Below are 18644 nucleotides of genomic sequence, written 5' to 3' on the forward strand. Positions count from 1 at the left end.
AGTGCGTTGCGTTGAATTGATTGGCAATAGATACCCTTGCCCCCACACAACCTGCGTCCTGTGGTGCCTGCGAGTCTCCCGGACCACGGCAACAGCCAAGCTGCATATCTGTGGCTAGTGTTCCTGCCGTTCTAGTACCGTTGGGGGATGGTGCTGTTTCTGCAGACCGAGGAGCGGAGGAACTCGAGGAAAGAACACCATTGACCGCACTTGCCACAAACCGCACTTATTCACTGGGAGAACGGAAGGTGGAGCTGTGTTGGGTAACGTTAGACCGAGATGAAAAGCCCGGGCCCTGCGAAATCTGAAATCTGAAGGAGACGCCGGCGGAGGGGAGGGGGCAATGTGCAATAACCTGCCAATGGGGCGCGAACTTTTTCCCCCCCTCTCTACAAGTAGTCTTGCTATCTCAATTTGCTTCTCTCTGTTTTGTTATGAGACAGGCACCGCAAGGAATGCGACTGTAATAGCACCTGGCGCTGCGACCATCGCCTGGTCAATGAAATCTCGCGTGCGGCGTGCGGTCTGCCATGCCAATTCCCATCCCATCGCGACTGGCAGCAGCCACTCCTAAAGAGTTGTAATGAGAGACTCACTAGCCAAAGGTTCGACGGGAAGACTTCTGTCGTTCCCGGCGAATCCCTGAGTGTCGTGTGCATGTGTGGGTGAACACTCAGCCTGGCCGGTGGCATGGCATAAGCCGCGGTGGCACAGGCAAGCCGCAAAGTGCCGGGTCATGTCTGGATTAATTATGGAATGAAAGCGGAAAAGATGCGACGACGCGGATGAGGCCATCACGAGGGTCGATGAAAGTTTCAGTCTCCAAAGTCTGAAGCGACAGGGACCAGGTGGTACTGACAGGGCCGCCCTATGCCTGCTTGACTACCTCCCTTATATGAGCATCCACCGCCGCGGCACTTGACAATTGACGATGTTGTTATGAGATTGGGCTCAAGTGTATCAGAGATTGCGCAGCGCTGTGGGAGTAAAAAAGAAGAACTAAACCATTACAACTTCGCGGGATGGCGCTGTCTCAGCTTCTGCTTGTAAAGATGCACTCTGATGATTTGAAGATACGTACACATCCAATTCCCGCCATGTGCAACCTTGTAGCGTTCCTATCTTGATTAAGGCCATGTACGGTACGTACCTCCCCGGCTAGTCGGTTGACGACCCGCCCCTGCCGATAACAGCAAAGTCGCGGACTGTCTGTGCGAATTGGCTGACGCTCACGCCTCCCGGTGACGGTATCGCTTCTCAGTTCTGACCTCACCGCGAGAAATCCATCATCAAACCTCGAGTCCGCAACGGCAACCTCAATGGAGTTTTCTTGACGGAGATATGGCGGCTGCACTGGAGGAGGAGGTGCATTTGTTCCTGGTTGGGTTTCCCCTCTCCCCCACTGTGACCCGACATTTGCGATGTGGACCCCAGCCACACGTCTGTATCCGCCGGTACGTATCTTTGCAGGCCTTGTTTGTGTGGGAACGGGCCAAGCCCGGCGACTTGCGACTGCCATGTACGTTGTACCCTTGCACCTACCCGACGTGGACGCGCCGGTGCAATTGCTGCTGTGCGGACGCGGGCATCGTGGCCTACCTAGTGGAAATAGAAGGGAAGGCGAGGGCAAAAACGCACGTGTGAGGTACAGTAATGGAACAGAGGGAAGGAGAAAAGGAAAAAAAAAAAAAAACCAAACCGCGGTCGGCCAGACAGGTACCGCGCAATCAAACCATGCGTTGCCTGTCTTTCTGATGTTCGCAATAGGGAAGGTGCGGTTTCTGCTGTTCCACCAGCCACCCTTGCAACTGTCCACTGGCACCTGCACTCATACCAGGACTCCTCACTTTTTTTTTTTTCCCGCTCCCCCATTGAGTTTACCGCATTCTAGGCAAGTGCGACCAGAGAGACAAGCGTGGGAAAGAACCACTCACACGCCCCGAGGTACCTGCCGCTCTTGTTGCTGCTGCTGTTGCTGTTGTTGCTGCACTCTTGCCTCACAATAAAACCACATCGTTGCCCGCGTCTCCCATCCGTTTTGACTTCACCCCTTCTCTTCTCCTGCCCACTCTCCGTCAAACATCACCATCAAACCCATCCAGGCAAAACATCTTCACGCCGCCGACGATACTTTGGAACTGAATATCGCTTGATTGATTGTCAGACGTCTTTCCCCGTCTCCATTCAACAACTTCAACGAACCACAATTTCCACTACCTCTACACATCACCAACAGACAACATGCGTACTTCCCTCGCCATCGTGGCCCTCTCGGCCCTCTCTGCTGTCTCTGCCCAGCGCAAGGTCTACACCGCTGCCGATATCAACGTTGCTACTGTCTCCGTGAACCAGAGAGGTAAGTCAATTGGGAGAAATGATGCTATCATCTGTGTCAATCCGGCAAAGCCGACCACCAGGGAGCATTGACTAATTACTTTTCTTCCACAGCCAGTTGGTGTGTCGCCGAGCGCAACACTTGCAAGGTCCTTTGCGAGCCTAACCCCACCACCAACGACTGCGATTCTGTAAGTTCTCCTCTTTTTCCTATCTAAAGCAGGTGCACTAGTTGCTTGTTGATGACCCCGGTCCGATTCGAAAGAGACCGACGCTTGTGTGCAGCATGGCTAACGCTTACTCAATAGACCACCCTTGTCTACTCTTGCCTCTGCCCCAACGGCTCTGCCCCCGGTCTTGAGTACTACGAGCAGACCATGCCCACCTTCATCTGCGAGAAGGCCTTCGAGGACTGCATCACAGCCAATGTTGGTGACGCTCGCGGCCAGACCAACTGCACCGACACCATCAAGTCTCAGTGCGGTACTATCAACGCCCAGTCTGACCAGGCTTCCGGCGCTTCCACCACCACCACCGCGTCTGCTACCAGCACTGCCACTGGAACTGGTGCCGCCGCCACTACCACTGGTGCCTCCAGCTCCAGCTCTTCCGCCTGGGCTGCTCCTACTGCGAACCCCGCCCACCTTGGCAACGCTGCTGCAGTCGCTGCCATTGGTCTCCTCGCCTACATGCTCTAGATTGCTGTTGCGCTCTAGGCTGTGGTAAGCTGTGAGTCTCGATTGCTTCATGCGGCGACATGATTGACAATCGCAGGCTCTAGGCGGTCTTTCACTTCTCTGTAATCACCTTCCCTACTATCCGGTCTGCGTGCTTACCACGCGGCTCCCTAATCTTTTTTGACGAGGAATACGTGGAATTATGCGATGGAGACGATGGATATTCCCACCCGTATGGCATTTTGAAGTTCTAAGAGGAGTCAGTGCGTTACAGTGGATGGGTGATGTCACCCCATGTTGCTTTTGCTCTGCATTTCGCGTTTTAGGCATGATTGAAGACAGTCCAGACGACGTCAAAGAAATGAAGAATTGATTCCCCCCCCCATTCCCTGTCCCGCCTGCTTTGAGCTTTGGCCACTGGCCTATGAGACTGACAACGGGCTTGTGACAGTCCTCTTCTCGTCTGCTTAGAGGTATGCCAAATCCTCCCAAGCCTGCGAATCTTCACTAACTGATGCCTTTGTCAACGCCAATAGCAAAAGCCATGAAAGCGGCCAAACACACTTTGTTGTCATTGTTTCATCAACCTTCTATTCTACAGAAACTGCTAAAGAGAATTCTTTGGATCCTTGGATCGGGACAGTTTCATGATGCTTACTGCTAATGAGGGAGGCTATGATATATTTCGACTCGCTGCCGCCCGTAGGGCACCAGTCCAGCTCTTCGCAACACATACCTACTTCACATCAATATTCAACCGTCCGAATTCGCATCATTGACTGATCGCAGACATAAGCACCACATCGTACATATCATCAACCAAGTCGCACCATATAGCCAAATACACCATGATGACCGAACGTCAAACACAAACCACACCTCCGCGAGTCTCCTTTGGCGTAGAACTCGAATTCTTTGTAGCCTTCGTTCGCGAGGGGGAGAGAGACCCTGACTATGCCATCAAGCACGAGCTGCAGCCTCTTGTCATAGTTCCACCGGATGATGGGATTGACAAGCACGGCATTCCGCATACGGCGTACAATTGGGACGAGGACTTTGTGTTCCACAGCATTGGAGACGCCTTGGCTAAAGCTGGATTGCCGGTATATGGCCAGGGACAATATGGTGTGCCCGGCTCCGTGCAGAGCATGCAGAGCAAGGAGGCCATCAACGCGTTCCAGCTCAAGACAGACATCTCTCTCAAACCAGATCACGTCGACGGGTACTGCTGGCAACGCGTCGAAATGATCTCACCGGCCATGTACAACATGAATCTCTCTTTCGATATGATTCGTTTAGCGGTAAGTGTCATCACTACTAACTTCCGATGCCGAGTGAACCCTAGTTGTGGGTTCCACGTTCATGTAGGTGTAGGACCGACGCAAAGAATCGACCCCAGGACATTACGGCATTTTGCTGCCCTTCTATGGGCCGCTGATCCTCTTCTCAGTCGACTTCATCCTCCTTGGCGTGCTACCCTCGCCTACAGCCAGTCTGCTCGAGTGAATGAAGCTACACCTCTGGGACAGGGCAAAGGTCCCGCAGATGCCATTATCGACACAGACAAAGCCCTACAGAATTTGAAGAAGGCGGAGTTCCTGGGAAGAGACCGTTGGCTTGGCGACTCAGTGGAGGTGGACGCGAGCTCAGAGACGATGAATCGCGAGATGAACTTGGATCAAGAGGATGACGAGGCTCTGCTCAAGAGCCACGAACCATGGCAGCATCGGCGGATCATTGCCGACGTCAGAGACCCAAAGACACCCGAAGTTCGCTCAACCTCGCCGTTTGGGTTTCCTCCACATATCTACGAGGCTCCTGTATCAATGCCGAAGAACTATCGCAGTTGTACACCCAGCGGTGCAAAACCACCACGACCCCGGCCTCCCCCGATCAGCAGACGCTACGCCCGTGTTCCCGGAACCATGCGAAGGGACTTGCGTGGAGACCCCGGCTTCCTGGAAGGTTACATCCTAGGCCAGGGAGGAGACATCGAATGTGTGGAAGCCAACCAACCGGCTCGATGGGACGTCATGTCTGGCGTCAGGGATCTTCTCGGTGCTGACATGACGGTCGCACAGGTCGGGCAACTGATGACGCCTGCTTTTCTTCCCAAGCATATCAACTACAAGTTCAAAGCGTATGACTTTTACTCTGTGGAACATCTTGGCCCGCAGGACGAAAATGCGACGCGAACGATGTTCCATACGAAAGATCACACGATTGAGTTCCGCGAGGCGGCAGGTTCCCTGGATGTGGAGTGGATTGCGACCTGGGCTCGCATCTGCTGTCGACTACTCGAATGGAGCCGTGACGCGGAGCCGACGGAGTTCATGTGTGTGATGAGGCTGCTGGCGTGGGCCCAGGAAGAGCAGGGAGCCCAATACGACGTGGTTGATTTGTTAATCGATTTGGGATTGATCACAGAAGCAAGGTTCTGCGAGAACAGGCTGCAGCAAGGGGATGCCGCGTGGTGGGAGTGCGCAAATCTTGGCTCCCTCGAAGGATCCGAAGACACTTTCGGAGGCGGAATGGGTTACCCAGTGCCTGAGTTTGATGACCGCGAGATGCCTGATGTAGAGAACGGGGGTGGGCAGCGATACCCTGGAGTCGCATTCGGGGGCTGGGATGATGCTTACGGTGGTGAGTATAGGGGAGGAGAGGGTTGGGACTCGTCAAGTGGCAGTGATGCTGTCGAGCTCGAGGGCAATTTGTGTGAGGCTGGTAAGGAAACCAAGACGAGCAAAACAGAGACAGCCAGTGCGACCACACCCGACACACCTGCAAAGAAGCTTGACAGAGATGTGCCTACGGCCGGTAAGACAAACGCTGCAGGCACATCTGAGAAGAAGACAGGTGATGATGTGAAGGAGCAAGGTGAGTCGGCGGCGCGGGCGTCCCATAGTTCCATCACTGGCACAGCTCGCCCGAGAATTACAATTGAGTGAGAGGGCGTGAGGAACTGATCTCAAGGTAGGTGTTGTCGATGTCTTGGATACGTTGTCGGAGTATGCTTGGGATGAACATGCCGAATACCATGACGAGAAGAAGAGGACCGAGTCGGAGGATGGCTTTGAGATGGTGGAACGCGAGGGATGAGGCATCACCCCTCTGAAGATCTGATTTGGGAGTTTCTAGGTAGACAAATGTTGGTTTCATCATGGACAAAGTTGTTGAGTGTTTGATTTGACACAGGAGCTTGGCCTGATGTGAGGTTGTGTCCTCTGATCAACAAAGTGTTTCCGAGCTGGAGATATTGCACTCGAGCCCCGGTACCTTCTCATACCGAACATCTGGGTTTTCACGTGTTGTTTTCTGCTGGCAATGGCAACATGTTTGACAGCCAGTTTAATCAAGAATAGTCTACAAGCAGCCACGAGACGAAGGAAGGGGATCATTCGTGATAGAACACAGTGGTGGCCTACTCATTGTGGGCTAGATGGATCAACCAAAGACTCCATGCTGCGTGGAATAGGTCCCTAGATGTACAACCTTTAATTCAGACAAAGTATCGAAGACAGGATGATGGACGAGGATGCTGTAGTTAAGGAGGTGTTAACCACCTCTTCCAACTATTTTGTTCAGACTACTTCGAGATGGTGGTTTTTGGGCAGACATGAATGAGCATGACAAACCTTACAACTTTGCTTTCATTTCTCATTTTGATGCACGATTTTTTCATGTTCATTTCTCGAACCTTGAGCTCAACTTCAACTGGATGTTTCTATCCACTGTTTTGCTAGTGAACTCGTCATTTGTTTGAGCCAACGGGCCTTCTTATTACCAAAGAGTCCGCCAGTCTAGCCTTCAGAGCTTGAGGCAGAAGGAACAGCTGGCACATTTCGTCTTGTTGATGGAATCACCGTCGCCGAGGAAGCTTTTCTGAAATCTAGAAGATCGTCGCTAGTTCGGATATCATCTGTAGGTCCCGAGCTGCTTGGACAACTCAAGTCAAGGTCTCGGTAAAGCGGAACGGCTACCCAGTATCTACAAGTCTTCAAGCAATGGAACCCCTGTTTTGGACTCTGGAATTTGTGACCTCGTAACTACTACAATGTTCCGGGTCTCGAGGACTGGCCGGCCTCCGTACATCAATGGCATTGTTCACAGTCTGGAGCCTAGAGCACCCGACCAGGATCGTTGTCGAGAAATCTGACGAAGACAAAGGAGAAACAGATGGCGACCCGAAGGTCCCACTTACAAAGTCGGGTTCTATCTATTAAAAGACATTCTTCAGCCAGCCAAACCCTTGCAGATCCAAGTTCTCGGTAAGCACACCTAGCTGGCATTCGGAAGTCGTCCGGGAGTAGCAACACTCAAGCATCGTAAGAGGACCTCAACTAGTACAAACTCCCACGATACGCCCCCCTATCCTCCTTTGCATGCAACGATGGATCATCAACAAACACCACACGACGGTCCCTCAACCATCCTCAACCGCCTTGCGTTCCTCCCACTCGAGCTCCAAAAGCACATCATCTACGACTACCTCACGGTAAGTAGCCCCTGCCTCTTATCCCTCTTCGTGCCCGACTGGGCCGTCTGCGCCCGCGCCTCGGATCCCGTGAATGAGATTTACGACCTCCAGCGGATCGACGTCTATACCAAGGGCGGCGGCAGCGTTCAAGGTAAGTACGAGTGTGGTGTGAGGCACGGGGATGGGCATCACGCTCCGTTTCCGTTGATGAGGCAGGCAGACGACGGCTGGGGGGATCAGCAGCACCAGCAGCATGGCGCGTTGTTGTTGGACGAGCTGGGAAAGAGATTTCCTGTTGCGATGGACTGGGCTCTGCGCGACCTCGGACGGAACGGGCTGAGAGTCTTTGAGCAGGTTTGGCCTAGGGGTCATGACGATGGGATAGGTAGGTGCATGGCTAGCGGAGCGCTCGTCTTTTGTGAAGGTGGTCGCGGCCGCGGTCGAGATGCCGACTATCCTCGCCCTACAGGAACAGTCCCGACGAACTTGGGGATGCCATTGTTGTTACCCCGCCACCTACTATTCAACAGCTTGCCCTCCGACCCTTGGCTCCAGCTCCGGCTGCGACGTAACGCCGTGACCGACTTCCGATGCGAGATGGCGTTCGTCATCGAACGGGGACCAGAGGAGTTTGTCGCGGTGGACTGGACTGCCATGACGCAGCTCGAGACGCTGTTCCTCGATTTGCGAACGTATGCTGCTCAGGGTGGTGGTACGTTCCTCCGGGACGGGATCCGGCGCGCCGCGGTGAAGATGGGGTGTCTTCGCCTCCGGTGTCTTGTTGTTGCGGGGCTGAGGACGGGGGAGAAGTACGGTAGGTCGCGGGGTGGTGCGTGGGAGACTGACGAGGAGGAGGTTGATGGGGAGGTGAATTGGGTCCAAGTTTTTGCGCCGGCGTTAGAGGAGGGCGGGAGGCTGGTGTTTGTTGATCGGAGGGTTGGGGACGTTGATTGGGATGCGTGGAGGGTCCGGGCTGAGGCGGAGGAGTTATTGGTTCCTGAGGGTGAGCGGGGGGAGGGGGAGTGTGTGACTGAGAAGTATTTGAGGCATGTGGACAGGGTGATGGGTGATGGTGAGTGAAGTCTCTTTTGCCTAGGCGGAAGAGTTACGTTACATGAACAGCGAGTATCATCTAGTGATCTGTGAGAGGGTCGTTGGCGGAGACCAAGTATATGGTTGGTGTTTTGCCGCCTCGCGATGTTCTCTTTTCGACCCTTCAATGTCGTCAAATACACCGCCACCTACTCTCGCTTGTGAGACGAGGCTCTCCCATCAGAGTCGCACTCCGTTTCTCTTCGTTCCCGATATGCTCCATAACAGTTCCCAATTCCTGGCTCTCATGTCTCCGCCCAACACGGCGCGAGGTGGTTCATCTCTCCGCTATAGGAGACCACACGGCTCCGTGGTAAGAGGGCGTGCCGCCTTGCGCATCACCCGTCTGTTGCGGCAAATTCCTCATCGAAATCGCTAGATCTTTGGCAGACTTTGAGCGCTACCCTGCTTTGAAATGCCCGTTGACGAAAGGCGGCGCGAGGGGTTGCATGCTTGCCAAGCTGACGGTTCACTCGAGCCTCCCTGAACGATCTCGTTACGAGGAGCCCAGACTTTGATTCCTTAGTCTCCTTTCCATCAGAGATGAGCTTCCGGTTCCTTTGCCACTTTCTCAGACTGTTACCGCCGCCGTCTGCTAGTTCAGCGCCGCTGTTGGACTCAAGACAAGAAGAGACTTACAAGTAAGTCAATCTGTGAGAGATGAACAGCATTGGTTCCAAGGCTGCGGGTGAATCGTACACAGACTCGGCATTCTTAAGCTTTCTCCGCGATGCTTCCTCCGCGATGAAGCATCGCAATGAGAAGGGGTGAAGGTGAAGGGAGAGACTCATCCTCACACATCCTCCCCCTCCCCCTCCTCAGGCAAAACCCGCATCCTCTCCGCCTCCTCCTCCGAATCCCCCGCAGGCGGCTTATTCGGCTTGATCCCCTCCATCTGAAGATACCGCACCAGCGTCTTGGTCGCGCACGTCACTCCCGCATCGCGCTTCAGCTCGGCGTACGAGCAGGCCGGCTTCTCCTGGAGCACGCGCAGCAGCGTCTTGACGTCCCTGTCCGACAGGATGCGGGGGCGGCCCGGACGGGGCCGGTCGCGGCCGGCCTGCTGGAGGCGGTAGCGCGTGACGATGCCTTTGATGGAGGAGACGGGGACTTCCTCCTTGATGGAGATTTCTTTGAGGGACATGCCGAGCTCGGAGAGGACGGCGATGCGGGCGCGCTTTTCGGGGGAGTATTGCGGTTTGCGGGGCTTTGGTTCTAGGGCGGCACGGCGAGGCATTGTGCTGGTTGGGTTTGGGTGAGAGGTTTCCGTCTGAGAGGAGTGTAGTGATGTAAGAGTCAGAGGCCAGAGGGATGAGCGCGGCGATATTGCTGAAGAGTAAATGAGTGAGTTGAAGATTAAAAAGGGGGGGGATTACGTTTGTGAGATGAGGCTGGAGATGAGAAGGAGGAGGATGCGATGAGCCATGTCGAAATTTTCGTTTTTTATTTTTTCTTTTGGTGAACCCCGGTGGCTGGGTCCACTTTCTCGGGGTGGATCAGGGGGTGTAGCATTCGGGGGTAGTGGATACCTCAGGTACCTCGATCAGGCGGGGAGCAAGGGCCCCAATCCGTACAGCTAAGTACGGTTAGTGGGGGGGGGGTTTCTCTCGATAGCTGAAGGCATTGGATTTGATGTCTTTTTGGTCACAGACTTTGCTTGATTTCCATCACCACTTCATTGAGCTCCGGCGCTCCGAGGCCTTGTGTTGATGCTTTAACATGTTCTGGCGGTGAGGGCTCCGAAATACTTCTTACTCCGTTCCACCTGCAAGAGAAGGTACCCGAGCTCGGGTCTCGGACAGGACCCTCCAAGTATTGCCAACATATCGATGCTTGTAGTCACTTGAAGAGAATTTGACTTGGATAGCCGCACTGAAAGCTGAAATACACCTGTACATCATGGAACAAACATGCAAGCTGCCTCAACAATGCCTCGATGTCCACTCATCTATCTTTTTATTTTTCTTCTTCTTCTTTTCCTCCTCTTTTGGCTACACCAAGAAGAAAGCGCAAGTCTGGTAAGAAGAAACCATGTCCCATCACGGACCGCCGACGATGTTTCCCGACGGTGCCACCAGCCAGCCACACACGCACGTCCCTGAGCCACATCATCTTTGCTCTGTGGCCATAGGCGTAAGCTGCGTTTTCGAGAAGTACGTGGCCTCGCGACATCTAGCTTCAATGAAATACGACACTGGGCAACGGTATATAGTGACCTCTTGAAGATAATCAAGCCTTGTGAATGAAGTGTTTTGAAAAAGCCGCGCAGGCACGCCAATTGGCGGCTTTGGGCATCACTTACACGGGTGCAGGGATCCTCACTCCCAGAATCCCACTCAGTTATCAGACAAGATCCTTAACACTCAGATATCCAGCCTAGACAGGACTCTTCTCGACAAAGTTCGAGACTTCCGCGCTCATTATAGCAATCGTCTAGAAAGAATAAAAAAAGAAGCCATTCCCAATCACAAAAAGCTCGGCCCCTCTCTGTGAGAGACCCTTTCAGAGAGGGGACCTACGAAAATTCCCTGAAGTGAAGCAAGGAATTTTACTAGAGGCACACGGGACTCGAACCCGGGACCCATGGTAGCGGGGCTATTCAAACGAGGACATTCCCCGCTACGTCATGGGCCTTGGTGATGGTATCAAATGAATTTGTTCCTCATGTAGGGTATCGCGGGCTGGTGACCTGAGAACCGTTGTGGTGTAGAAATGAGACTGTGGGTTGACAGGTTGACACTGTGCGGTGAATCATCGCCCACCGGTTTGATGGCGGATGACCTCCATGAAAGAATAAACCATAATATAAGTCTGGTACTAGTAGGTACATTGGATACGTCAACCATCCCTCAACCTTCAATGAGACGTGAAGCGTAACTCATAATCCTTCCAAACGTGCCGCGACGGCCATGCAATGATCCAATTGCTTCGTAAGATATATCACACCTCGCTTTCTCTATCTCTCTCTCTCTCCTCTCAACATCTCATCCCTAAGCTGTGATCCCCTCCAACCTCCAACAACACTTCAAAGCTTCCCCTCAGCCTGCTTCTTCGCAGCCTGCTCCGCCATAAACTTTTCATAATCCGCCTGCCTCTCGGGCGAAACCTTGATAAACGGAATATCATCCTCCATCACCTTCCCCGCAACCCTCACCGGTTCCGCCGGCTGCAGACAGAAAATCACCCGCGCCCACTGATCCGTCGCATTCTTCCACCCGTGCATCGTGCCCCTCTGAATCATAATCTCCCCTTCCTTCAGGATGCGCTTCGCCCCGTCGTCCAGGTAACACTCCACCTCGCCCTTGAGCACGATGCCGTAGTCGCACGACTCGGTGCGGTGCATCATCGGCCCCGTCTGCGGACCGAAATCGACGACCCTCAAAACGGAGCCCGAGGGGAGGTGGAGGGAGGGCATCCGCGGGTGGTTGGGCGCGTAGGCTGCGAGATCCTTTTCGTCGTCCATTTTGACGGGGGACTCGGACGTTGTGTAGCAGGTGTGGAAGTACATGTTTGTCAGCGGGTCGGGGGTGACTTGCACGGGGAAGGCGTCGGAGAAGACGGCACGGCCGTTGGCGTCGTGGGTTGTGATGTGCCGGGATACGGGGCCGAAGGGGCAGTCTTCGGGTGCGGGGGCGGCGGGGGGAGCTCCGGACGACGACATTTTTGGCTTAGGTGGGCGGTTGCGTAGTGTGTGTAGTGAAAGTGCGGGTAGACGGTTGAAGTGTCAAGGTTTGATGACGGGACTGACAAGTTTGATAGATGAGGGGGGGCGAGCAACGAAGTATAGCTAGGTTGGTGGGAGTGTCCGTAGGTAAGTAGTCGGCTCTCCTTTGACTAAACTAAAGGTCTTGCCTTCTTTTCTTCTTCGTCAAGCAAGAAAAGTGTGAGCGGGGAGTCGTCCGATGGATTGTATCTTCTGTCAAAGCACGATTCGTTCTTGGAAAGATGCGATTGGGGGCGTAGAAGAGGGGATGAAAGGTCCCTTTAAGAAGGTGTGCTGTCACGGCCGTTGGCCTCGGCGCACAGACTGGGGGGGGGGGGGGGGGGGGGCGGGGGGGGGGCTGTCTCGCGGCTCGCCGAGGGAAGAGACGAAAAAGCCACTTGCTACGTAGGTAAGGTTGGCAAGTACCTAGCCAGCTGGCATTACCTTAGGAAATACAGTGTTGTCTCTCAGCTGACGCAGGAAGCGGCAATCCTGCCAGCAGCCTGCATGTTTCCACCTGCCTTGCTGCATTCTAAGGTTTGGTGAGAATTAAACGCGGCATTCGGTGTGGGGAGCCAGTGCCACCCCAGGTGGGCGCGGCTGCATCGACTATGCGCAGTTCTCGTCCTGGCTTGAACCCAAGTGGTCGGAAGATAGTGACGGAGGCACGGTGGTTGGGAAATACTCCCAAAAAGGTTCGTCTGGCGGTGCCGACGCGGAGACGCCACTTCTGTTGCATGAGAGATGTCTTACGTCCGTACGAGTAAAAGGCACTTCCGTAAATCCCGTCCTTCGAACCATGCAGAAAGATAGGCGCAGAAGTTCCCGCCGCGACCGTTACAAAGTGCGGCAAAAAAAAAGTGCCGCCATAACAGGTAGACATGTATCTATCTCAACAAACACAGGTAAGCGACAAGGATGAGCTCACCAGTGAAGAGGGGGAGCTCGCAGTGAAACGAAGCTTGGCTTGCGATTGCTCACTGCATCCTTCTGACTCGGCACTGTGACGAGGATCACTAAACACGGCTTTTACAAGCCTCGAGAGCTGACCGCTTGCACTGCGTGGCTTTGTGGATCGATTCTGGGGGCATTTGTTGAAGATAGGCCTCGATTGAGTTTGGATTTATATTGCCTAAGCTTGGCGTTGAGCAAGAATGAAATTCCCGCGGTATCCGACCGATTGCGGATAGCCCAAAAAAAGAAGCATTGTCTGCTCAACGGTCATAAGCCTTGCCGAACCTGCGGCATTCTCTACATGAACTTGAGCCAGTGTACGGCTTGTAGTTGTGACCTCGAAGGTGCGGAGGCCCTCGGTCAAGATTTATTGATCATGTAAACACCAATTCATACTTCGCAATCGCTCAAAATCCGAGGCTGGCGGGCATCTCGTACTCTAATACATGCAGCTTGCAAGTTTGCGCTGGCGTTTCGGGTTCTGCAGTCACACGCACGCCGGTCCGACGTTGATCTGAAAGACGGGGAGGTGTCCGCTTTGGCGCTCCGTGTTCCAGAAAAGTCCTCGCAACGGCTCCGCGACAAGCGGGGATGTCGGACTCGGTATCAACTCCGGTAAGGCCGAATGTATGCATGCATACACGCTGGCGGAGGACAGGATGAGCTTTCTCAACCTTGGTGAATCAAGTTTCGGGCATTCCCCGATTGTGCCGGACAGATCACTGTCGTTGTGACGGGGACGTTGACCGCCGGGGAGACCATAGGATCTCGAGAGGTCGGCTTTGGTTAGTCTGGCAGTGATAGACCGCGACACTAACGTTTCAGCCGGTGGCTAGAGATCGCTACTGGGATGAGCATAACAATATTGGCTATCGGGGGAGTTGACCGTCGGGGAGACCAGCTGTGATCAGGCAATCCACTTTGACGGGTCTTATCGTGGAAGACCTCGATGTGAGCGTTGCGGTCAAGAGTACGCCATCGCCGCGAGGGCGTCGGTTCACGAATGTGGCGAGCAACGTCAAAAGCCGCCGGGGAAGCTAGCCGCCGAGGAGCGGTTTCCTCGTGAGCGATAGACAAGCATTTGCGGAGAGGCGGCTAGGAGCTTGCTGATCTTTACTTCAGGTTTCAATGGCGACATTCTCTAGTGTTCTCATCTTGTGCGAAGTCAAAAGAAGCTCCTACCAGGAAGCTTGTCGTGGGTTGGCGAGGTATAGGACGAAGTTGGCCAGTGCCAGTAGACAGAATAGCAACGTGAGCGAAGTCTAGCGCGGACTGTACTGCCGGGAAGAGTACGAAAGACTTAACCCGCTTCTTCATCTTCGAAGGGGAAACACGGGGAGCTGCCGCCGGGCTGGCTCGCCGACTCTGCAGAAAGTGTAGGGTCAATGAGGTTGGCTCGGTGATTGCGGCTCTTGTCTGTCAAGATGCGTCTCAAAGACCGCTCAAGCCAATAGCAGACCAGTGACTGTAGCCGTTCCAAAGATCAGTACGATGTCGTTGGTCGGATCGGATCGGACAACGTAGAATCTCGATGCTACCACACTATCTCAATATTAGACGAGATAAGTTTGGTGGAAAGACGATGGAGGCTTGAAGCTTAAGGGCAAGGTACTGCCTTGGCTGTCTCGGCGAACAATCCCGTCTAGATCGCAGCACTGCTCACTTTGAGGCGTAGCTCACGAGGCTAGCAATTGTCTTCAAAATCTTCGCAAGCTAAGCAAAGCGGGGAGACTCCGTCGGCATTGTGCCCCCGAGAATGACGAGGCAGTACGAAGACCGAGAATCCAACGGCCAAGGATCGGAGTTGACTCCGGCTGTCTTGGATTTGATAACATCCGTGGCTGTGAACGACATCCTCCGGATGCGTCCCCGGCCGTCGACTGACGCGCCGAGCAAGGCAAGCGTGCGTTGCCATTAAACCCTTGTCGTGTTGGCAACCTTTTGTGACCACCATTCCTGCCAGTCGACTACCTTCTTCCCTGTCCGCGCTTCCTCTGCCGCGAACACCATCGCATGTGAGCGAATGACCTCTTCGAGCGAGCAGCCGATGAACTCATTCTGCGCTTTCTCCGGCGTCCAGCCGTGATTCTTCACTTTGTCCACCGCCAGTATGAATTGACGCGCAAGGCCTTTGTCTCCACCGCCGTGGCCGGCGTCTTCGAGGGTTGGGTGGAATGATTGGGTGGTACCCGTGTTGAAGTCCTCTATGGTGATCGTCCGGGCGTCAGCATAGATTTCGCCATCGATACCGTAAATGTGCGTATATCTTTCGCAAATCTTCTTCGTTTGTGCGACCATGTGCAGAGTTGCTGATTTGGATTGCTTGGTTGACTCTTGAGTACCGTCCGTAGCATCGTCCCAGGTGATGGTGACAGTCTGGTCATCACATACGTTGTTGTCTGCGTCGAAAACACAACGACCAAACCAGTTCCGCGATGCGACGACGTCTTTCGGAGTGGAGTCATCGTAATCTTCAGCAAGCTTTGAGGCCAGGACTTTGTTTCGCTCAGCCACTGGGAAGTCCTCTATCTCCGGCATTACAATGCTGACTGGCCAGTCGGTATTGCCGGAGGCGAGACCTTTCAGATCCTGGCCGAGATAGATGTTCTTGGCGGAGAATTTGCAGCCTCCATCACCCAGAGGGCACGACATACAGTTTGTAGCGCTCCCAGCTGCGGAGGGTTTGCGACCTTTTCTAAAGAGGTGAAGCGAACCACTTGACGATACAGTAGATGGCAGATGAGGGGTGCCTGTACCAGCCTTTACTGGTGCGCTCAGGAGCCAGAGGAGGAGATCAATGTCGTGGCAGCTCTTTGTCAGTAGACTTGGTGCTGTGGTCTTTTCATTTCGCCAGTTGCCGCGCACATATGAATGCGTAAAATGCCACCATCCAACGGGCTCAGTGTGCACAATCTTGAGGATATCGCCAATGACACGGTCTTCGAGCAGTAGCTTGCGGAGGAGCATATTGTGTGGGCTGTAGCGGAGTACATGGCCGATAGAGAAGACGTTCTTGGGCTCCTGGCCAGCAGGAGGCTTCATAGCCTGATACATGTCGAGGCAATCGGTTAGAGACGTAGCGAGGGGTTTCTCGCACATGACATGCAGACCTAGGGGAGCAAGCCCGACGAGAACATCGCGATGCATTTCGTCGAGAACACAGATAAAGGCGGCATCGACACCACGCGGTACATCTTCGCCGGCAGCTTCTCTTTCGCGACGCCGTGTCTCGTACGCTACGAACTCGGTCCAGTCGGCAAATTGCTGGCCTTCTTGCGGGGTGTTGGAGCCCCAAATGAAGGTTCGCCCGAAGCTTTGACGTTTGTAGGCGATAGGCTCAGCAACGGCAGCCACGATACCGTTGCAGGACGTCTCATTAGCATTAGCATATGCTTGCCCGCGAGAGCCAGCACCGATGACTAGAATGCGAGGTGGCAAAACAGACATGGGAGGTTTCTGAGGTGGCACTGGAGTTGCATCTGAAGGGACTGCGACGGGCGAACCCGACTTCTTGATGGACGACATGTCGTGGTCGTTATCGTTGAAGTGTGATCTTTTGAATTCAGGAGAGCCTGGTGATGGTTTGTTCGACGAACTTGGGTCTTGTTTGACTTCAAGACACTTTCCGTCTCTTGGAAATAAAAAATCCAGAATGTTATCATTGAATAGAGATCTGGTGGATGAAAGAAGGAGGTTGATGTTAACGGGAGCCTGCTTTGGCTCTCACATGGGAAGCGGGCATTTGGAGAAGGCCAGGGCCAATGAATGACGGTCTATTTGAATCGTGGTCCGGGGTACCTGCCATGGTTCTTGGCAATCTTCTTATCTTATCAGCGGCTATCGGTCGAATCTCATTGTCTGCCGATGTGGGGCACCTTCTTCTGCATTTCTGGCGGTGAGATGTCAATGGGTACCTTAGGTAGGGGGCTAGCATCAATGCCGCTGATGTATTCTGAATACCTACTGGGTTTCATCACACATAATGTGTCCTGCATGGTTTGTGTACCACTTGCAGCGGAAATTATAGCGGCATTGGTACGAAGAGGAAGAAGAAAATAGGAACTGAGAATGTTTTCGTAGGACTCGATGGGCTGGCATAGGATCGCATGGTACTCCGTGCATCTTGATCCTTCTTCCGTGCAAGAATTGGTAGCCACAGCCGGGATACTGCAGCTTGCACCCCACCTTGGAACTCAAGCTCCGATGAAGTTGTGGCTCAGTCAAGCTTAGCACGCCGAAAAGAAGATCCTGCTGTTCGCCAAGTGCAAACCAAATCATCAAAAGTTCGACTCGATATCAGGATCAGAAGCCTACTCGCTTTAACCATGGACCTTCTCAGCTCTCTGAAATCCAAGGCCCCCGCCCCGAAGATGAAGTCTGCATCTGACGGCCCCCTTGTCTGGGTCGACTGCGAGGTATGCACTCTGGGTTAAGAAATACCCCTCCTAACTACTATTGACCAACACACCCCCAGATGACTGGACTGGACCCGGACAAGGAGGTAATCATTGAAATCTTCTGCATCATCACCACCGGAAACCTGCAAGTCGTTGACCCCGAGGGCTGGGGCTGCGTGGTGCACCAGACGGAGCAACGCATGGCACAGATGGACGACTGGTGCACCAAGACACACGGCGACAGCGGCCTCACGGCGGCGGTCATCGAGTCGACGACGACGCCCGAGCAGGCTGCCGACGATTTGCTGGCTTACATCAAGAAGCACATCCCGGAGAAGAAGACGGCACTGCTGGCGGGCAACAGTGTGCATGCGGACCGGTCGTTCCTCAACAAGCCGCCCTACCGGAAGGTGGTTGACCATTTACACCATCGTATTCTGGATGTCAGCTCGCTCAAGGAGGCAGCGAGACGGTGGTGCCCGCCGCAGGTCGTGGAGGGTGCCCCCTCCAAGCAGGGACTTCACCAGGCTCAAGAGGATATTCTCGAGAGCATTGCGGAAGCCAAGTACTATAGAGAAGCCATTTTTGGCAAGACGTGGAGAGGAGAGGCCAGCGCGCAAGACACGCCGGTCAGTGAGCGGGATGAGGACGAGGCTTGGGCAGACAATTTGCTGTAAACTGTAGCAATTCAGAATCCAAAAATTCAGCTCTTCTCGTCTCATGAGGCATTGGGGTGAGTGAGATGCCATCTTCAGCTGCCTTACCTGAGATTACCTGGCACGCCTTGTAAGATACCTTAGGAAATAGCTGAATCAATAGTTGACCGCAAAGGTAGCGGGGTCTTGAACGGCAGTGCATAGTCTGATGCACACTGTTACAGTGCAATCAAATACGCACCGGAAGACAGTGTGGATTAGAACCACACTCATCAGCACCTCAAGATGATTCGCCGGGAGGATCCCCTGTGTTGGGCCCCTGTAAGTGAGGGGCTCTCCCAGTTTGTCCCAGAG

General features: G+C 53.9%; 7 protein-coding genes across 7 annotated transcripts; 4 read left to right on the top strand and 3 right to left on the bottom strand.

Annotated features, from left to right (window-relative positions):
- Window positions 1-2241: 2241 nt before the first annotated feature.
- On the top strand, window positions 2242-3032 carry BDP55DRAFT_696987 (uncharacterized protein; the record flags this gene model as incomplete). Its single annotated transcript, XM_060577631.1, has 3 exons — window positions 2242-2356; window positions 2449-2525; window positions 2643-3032. 3 exons carry the CDS (start codon window positions 2242-2244, stop codon window positions 3030-3032), a joined length of 582 nt encoding a protein of 193 aa, XP_060425199.1.
- Window positions 3033-3396: 364 nt separating this feature from the next.
- Window positions 3397-6310, top strand: BDP55DRAFT_676674 (uncharacterized protein). The gene is made up of 2 exons (XM_060575833.1): window positions 3397-3484; window positions 3548-6310. Exon 2 carries the CDS (start codon window positions 3860-3862, stop codon window positions 5957-5959), a length of 2100 nt encoding a protein of 699 aa, XP_060425200.1. The 5' UTR covers window positions 3397-3484; window positions 3548-3859; the 3' UTR covers window positions 5960-6310.
- A 1091-nt stretch (window positions 6311-7401) lies between these two features.
- Window positions 7402-8568, top strand: BDP55DRAFT_560945 (uncharacterized protein; the record flags this gene model as incomplete). Its single annotated transcript, XM_060570034.1, has 1 exon — window positions 7402-8568. One exon carries the CDS (start codon window positions 7402-7404, stop codon window positions 8566-8568), a length of 1167 nt encoding a protein of 388 aa, XP_060425201.1.
- Window positions 8569-11552: 2984 nt separating this feature from the next.
- BDP55DRAFT_676681 (uncharacterized protein) lies at window positions 11553-12599 on the bottom strand. The gene has a single exon (XM_060575834.1). It carries the CDS (start codon window positions 12239-12241, stop codon window positions 11606-11608), a length of 636 nt encoding a protein of 211 aa, XP_060425202.1. The 5' UTR covers window positions 12242-12599; the 3' UTR covers window positions 11553-11605.
- A 154-nt stretch (window positions 12600-12753) lies between these two features.
- BDP55DRAFT_298857 (uncharacterized protein) lies at window positions 12754-13405 on the bottom strand. Its single transcript, XM_060566614.1, has one exon. It carries the CDS (start codon window positions 13164-13166, stop codon window positions 12816-12818), a length of 351 nt encoding a protein of 116 aa, XP_060425203.1. The 5' UTR covers window positions 13167-13405; the 3' UTR covers window positions 12754-12815.
- A 1746-nt stretch (window positions 13406-15151) lies between these two features.
- Window positions 15152-16762, bottom strand: BDP55DRAFT_561012 (oxidoreductase family protein; the record flags this gene model as incomplete). Its single annotated transcript, XM_060570043.1, has 1 exon — window positions 15152-16762. One exon carries the CDS (start codon window positions 16760-16762, stop codon window positions 15152-15154), a length of 1611 nt encoding a protein of 536 aa, XP_060425204.1.
- Window positions 16763-17211: 449 nt separating this feature from the next.
- On the top strand, window positions 17212-18516 carry BDP55DRAFT_676684 (exonuclease). Its single transcript, XM_060575835.1, has one exon. The coding sequence runs from the start codon at window positions 17712-17714 to the stop codon at window positions 18309-18311; it is 600 nt and encodes a 199-aa protein (XP_060425205.1). The 5' UTR covers window positions 17212-17711; the 3' UTR covers window positions 18312-18516.
- The last annotated feature ends 128 nt before the right edge of the window (window positions 18517-18644 follow it).

This window comes from Colletotrichum godetiae (genome assembly GCF_030913485.1).
Source record: "Colletotrichum godetiae strain CBS 193.32 chromosome Unknown BDP55scaffold_49, whole genome shotgun sequence".
Taxonomy (NCBI): domain Eukaryota; kingdom Fungi; phylum Ascomycota; class Sordariomycetes; order Glomerellales; family Glomerellaceae; genus Colletotrichum; species Colletotrichum godetiae.

Bases quoted from the DNA above. Each gene is read 5' to 3' on its own strand.
- BDP55DRAFT_676684 (XM_060575835.1), top strand. From the start codon at position 17,712: ATGACTGGACTGGACCCGGACAAGGAGGTAATCATTGAAATCTTCTGC.
- BDP55DRAFT_676681 (XM_060575834.1), bottom strand. From the start codon at position 12,241: ATGTCGTCGTCCGGAGCTCCCCCCGCCGCCCCCGCACCCGAAGACTGC.
- BDP55DRAFT_298857 (XM_060566614.1), bottom strand. From the start codon at position 13,166: ATGTCTACCTGTTATGGCGGCACTTTTTTTTTGCCGCACTTTGTAACG.
- BDP55DRAFT_676674 (XM_060575833.1), top strand. From the start codon at position 3,860: ATGATGACCGAACGTCAAACACAAACCACACCTCCGCGAGTCTCCTTT.